The sequence below is a fragment of the Montipora foliosa genome, chromosome 12 (assembly GCF_036669935.1).
Source record: "Montipora foliosa isolate CH-2021 chromosome 12, ASM3666993v2, whole genome shotgun sequence".
Classification (NCBI taxonomy): Eukaryota; Metazoa; Cnidaria; class Anthozoa; order Scleractinia; family Acroporidae; genus Montipora; species Montipora foliosa.
The window spans coordinates 23220149-23225148 of record NC_090880.1 but is presented as its reverse complement, the minus strand read 5'-3'; the positions used below and the strand labels follow the sequence as shown (position 1 = coordinate 23225148).

Genomic DNA, 5000 nt, shown 5'->3' with positions numbered 1-5000 from the left:
TTCATTCTTTTTACAGCGCTAAGCTTGTCATATGAAGACGGGATACTACCTCGTGCAATTGTAAGGAAATGTGCCAGGGTGGTTTTGGTGGATGGAATCTAATGCTAACCTATCAAAGATGTATGCTGTAAACTAGCATGATACTGGTCACATTGGCATACATGGAGGGGCTGACGTACGTATGTACGTACGGCCGGTCGATGACGTCATGGTTATAAAACCAAGATTTCTTGCATCGATGGGTTGCCATATTTTCTTAACAATGGTGCTCCGCGCGCGCGCCTTCGGCTAGGCGACAGTCCTTTGAGACATGCATCAGTGATCATAAGTCTTCGTTTGACATTTAGCCATCGAAGTGCTCTTAGACCTGCAGAGATATGGTCATATTTCAAAGCCCCAAGATAATCCTGGCTGAAATTTCTTGAACAAGCTATAGCTAAAGCTTATGGATGTTAGTCGCCGAGGTATTGCTCCACACTGAGGAGCAATCAAAAAGCCTACTAAAAACAAAACTATTAATAATTAACAAGAGCGTTTCGTTATTAAGTAAATTATCTGGATTTTATTCATACAACTCAGACAACTAGCAACAGCTTTATGTTTGTGTTCATGATAGGAGAGGCACTGATCTAAAAACACTCCAAGATCCTTTGCTACAGGTGTCGGTAATATTGGTTTATTACAAAGTGCTATTGTAAAGTCAGGTAACCGTTGTCACAAATGCGGTCCGCCTATCACAAGAAGTTTGTTGTTAACTGGATTCATAAGCAGTGAATTGTGACAGCACCACCGACAAATATCTCTTAAATCGGAGTTAATTGCGGAGACCGCGTCACATAACTCATTACTTTTAAATTTCAAGTAGAGTTTAGAGTCATCAACATAAGAAGCAGTTTGTCAAAGTTTAGGTACAGTAAACAGAACGGCGCCAAGTATGGATCGATCGTCGATTGAAACATGTATTGCAGAATCAAAGTTGTTGTCATATTTTATGAACACTATTTATTTCAATTCCGTAAAAATTGTGCCCAAACTGTTTTACCTGACGAAACGTCTCATGCCTCACTCTTTGATGTAAATGGGGCTTTATACAATAGTGAGTCGCATTCGGGTCATTTGGTTCCAGTTGCATCTCTGCTGGGAAACATACATGTCCGGCATCACCTGCTGGCCTTGTTTCGAGTCTCCAGAGATTGGCATTCGTGAGGTTAAAGCCCCGAGGAAAGTTGTTCACACTGGTAAAAGTGCTGAGTCCTGTTGAAAAGAGCAATTGTACAGGTATAATTGCTACGAAGGAGAGAAAGCAGGCGGCTACGTCTGACAGTTTGATGGACATGGACACTTCAATAGGCATTTGAAACAAAGAATTCAGACCGTATGATAATCTGGGAAAATTTGGATACATCTGTTGTGATATTCTTAATTGTATTCTTTGGATACAGAATACTCAATTGACCTACCACATAACACATTTATTTCAAACGTCAGGTGCCATATCAAGTACGATGTGTACCGGTATTACGTGCTTTCGCCTACGGCTCCTATGGTAAATATCCAGCACTTTCACCGACACTAAGGTGAAAAATTGTTTTAGTATATATCACACAAGTCGAATAAAAAGCGAACCAAAAAACTACTTTATTTTTGGAAAATGGTCGGAAATTTCAAATCTCGCGCGCAGGCTATTCGGATGTGAATAGTACTTGGATAATCACCTCCGAGTTAGTCAATCAGTGAGCGCGGACAGCACTATTCACTTTAATTTGTGATATGTACATGTAATCGCATGGGCCCGAGGGCAATTAAGGACTAATTTCACGCGTATTTTCAAAGTTTTCACAAAGTTGCCCGCTTCGCGAAGGGAAGCCCGTTTAATGCCGCAACCAATGACAATCAACTCAACATGCTTTCATTCCGTTAAAGTTTAATTCAATAAATCGGTGCTGTCAGCAGAAATGGCGCTTAATTTAATTAACTGGATGTTACAAGTGGACAAAAAGCAGTTTAATCAGAGTCAGAATCCGGAAGAGGATTCTCTTGTAACATCGCTTGCTCTGGATAAGCAACTTAAACAACTGTTAACCAATCGGGATCAAGTAATCAATACATACAATACAATACAATACAATACAATACATACTTAATTGACCGCTCCCCATAGGAGCTTTTCAGGGCCAATGAAACACGTGTGCACATCGAAATGACGGAACAGAACAACCACAACAACTGTTAAGAATCCCAACTGGCCGGAGACAAACCAGTTGGCTATTTACAAGTGCATACAAAAATTTGGTTTTATCAACGGAGTTGACAATGTGAATTGGCCACCGTACAGAGATTCTAAAAGCTGACGTTTCGAGCGTTAGTCCTTCGTCAGAGCGAATCGCTCTGACGAAGCTTTTAGAATCTCTGTACGGTGGCCAATTCACATTGTCAACTCCGTTCATAAAACCAAATTTTTGTATACTACTTCCCCACCGACGCAGCACCACAGTTTCTTTAGAAACTACCCCCTTCATTATTTACAAGTGCAGCTGGGAAGTTGAACCAGGGACTACCAGGATAAAATTCAACAAGTGGCTAGAGCGGGTCTTGAACCCGGGATCTCCGGATCTCAAGGCAAGCGCCTTAACCAATGGGCCACACTACCTCAATCATGCTCTATTGATTGCCAAAAGTGCCCCCATGATTAAGAAAAAAAAATGCCCTTCGTCTCAGCCAATCAGTATTCAGTATTTTTGCCCCGCATGTGATAAGTACTAATACCCGTTATGGTGTTTCGCTGATATCTGACTGATTGGAATCTTTAAGGCCCGGGCAAACGGCTTTAACATTTGTAACTGTTTCGGAGCAATTGCAGAATACCCTGCCCACCAAAAGTCTGAAAAGTCCTACTTAAAAAAGCTGCCAACGCGGTCCGCAGTCCCAAAGTCGATGAATGAAAAGAAAAGTGTTAAAGGGCAAGCAGTGAAAAGAACTGCCATCGCGGTCCGCAGTCCCGTAGTCGTTACATGAAAACTGGTGGTCAACTAGAAAGTATTCGCTACTTTCACCACCGTACACAATTTAAAACCTGTACTATAATTATTTTATCTTGTAACCATGTGTTGTGAGTATATTTTTCTTTCTATGTTAATTTTATGTAAATAGTGTGAAATAAATAAATGAACCATGTTAAAGGGCAAGCACTAAACTGAACTGTCACCACGGTCCGCAGTCCCGCAGTCAATGACCCTAACCCAAACCCTAACCCTAACCCTAACCCTAACCTCTAACCCTAACCCTAACCCTAACCCTAATCCCTAATCCCTAATCCCTAACCCTAATCCCTAACCCTAATCCCTTCCTTCGAAGGGAAGAAGAGAGACCCAGGGAACGAGGTTGAGTCGATAAATGAAAACTGTTAAAGGGCAACCAGTAAAACGCACTGCCACTGCAAAATAAAAGCAAGCATTTTACGAGAATGCTTAGGCCTAATCACAGACGATCGCGCTAAGGCTTAATCAGTAAAAGAGTGCTTTCTTCTTTACACGATCTCGTGAAAAGTGTAGTTAACAGAACCGCAAAATGAAATCTAAAATTATACGAGAATGCTTAGGCCTAATCAGTGAAGCGAGCGCTTAGGCTTAATCAGTAAACGAGTGCTTTCTTCTTCACACGATCTCGTGAAAAGTGTAGTCAACCAAACCGCAAAATGAAATCTAACATTTTACTAGTATTCTTAGACCTAATCACTGAAGCGAGCGCTTAGGCTTAATCAGTAAACGAGTGCTTTCTTCTTTACACGATCTCGTGAAAAGCGGCGGGTCTAAAGCACAGGTCACATTCCACAAGTCAATCGTTGCAGGTCATTGTTTTACGTTTTGGAAAGTAACCAAAACTCTTAATTTGGCTAACCCTAGGCCTAAGGTTGGTTTTTAGGCTTAGGGTTAGCCAAATTGAGAGTTTTGGGTTACTTTCAAATAGGTAAAACAATGACCTGCAACGAGTGACCTGTGGAATGTGACCTGTGTTTTAGACCCGCCGCATGAAAAGTGTAGTTAACCAAACCGCAAAATGAAAGCTAAAATTTAGGAGAGTGCTTTGACTAATCATTAGAACGAGCGCTTAGGCTTAATCAGTAAACGAATCCTCTCTTCTTCACACGATCTCGTGAAAAGTGTAGTTAACTGAACCGCAAAATGAAAGCTAAAATTTTACGAGAATGCTTAGGCCTAATCACTGAAGCGAGCATTTAGGCAACTAGTGCTTTCTTCTTCACACGATCTCGTGAAAAGGCCTAATCACTGAAGCGAGCGCTTAGGCAACGAGTGCTTTCTTCTTCACACGATCTCGTGAAAAGTGTAGTCAACCGAACCGCAAAATGAAAGCTAACATTTTACGAGAATGCTTAGGCCTAATCACTGAAACGGGCCCTTAGGCTTAATCAGTAAACGAGTGCTTTCTTCTTCACACGATCTCGTGAAAAGTGTAGTTAACCGAACCGCGAAATGAAAGCTAGAATTTCAGGAGAGTGCTTTGACTAATCACTAAAACGAGCGCTTAGGCTTAATCAGTAAACGAATCCTTTCTACTTCACACGATCTCGTGAAAAGTGCAGTTAACAGAAGAGCAAAATGAAATTTAAGAAGTGGAGCGATTGCAGAATACCCGGTTTAGAGTTGTTTATATGAATATCATTTTCTGTCCCATGCCACTGCGGACAAGCAGCATTGTTAAACACGACTGCGGGACTGCGGTGGCAGTTTTTTAAGTAAGGCATTTAAGGGCCTCTTTACACGAGCCCAGGTTGCTTTTTACCCCGGGTTGAATCACCGCGGCGGGTAACCCTTTTGCAGTCAAATGTTTATAAGCGTTTACATGAAAACAGTAGTCAAACCGGGTCAGCGCCCCTTGCAGGGTCACCCTTCTGAAGACTCGGGTTGACCCGACTAGAAGGGTTGAAATTTCTTCAATTTCTTCATGTAAACACTGGCGTATCTGACCCGGGATTGTTGGAA

General features: G+C 41.7%; 1 protein-coding gene across 3 annotated transcripts in view; it reads right to left on the bottom strand.

The window, feature by feature from the left end:
• LOC137979372 (uncharacterized) overlaps nucleotides 1–5000 on the bottom strand; it is a 20733-nt gene that overhangs the window by 4724 nt on the left and 11009 nt on the right. For all 3 annotated transcript variants that reach the window (XM_068826613.1, XM_068826612.1, XM_068826614.1), the window contains one exon: nucleotides 1043–1254. In XM_068826613.1, the coding sequence (XP_068682714.1) occupies nucleotides 1043–1254 (212 nt within the window). The remainder of the gene's footprint in view (nucleotides 1–1042; nucleotides 1255–5000) is intronic.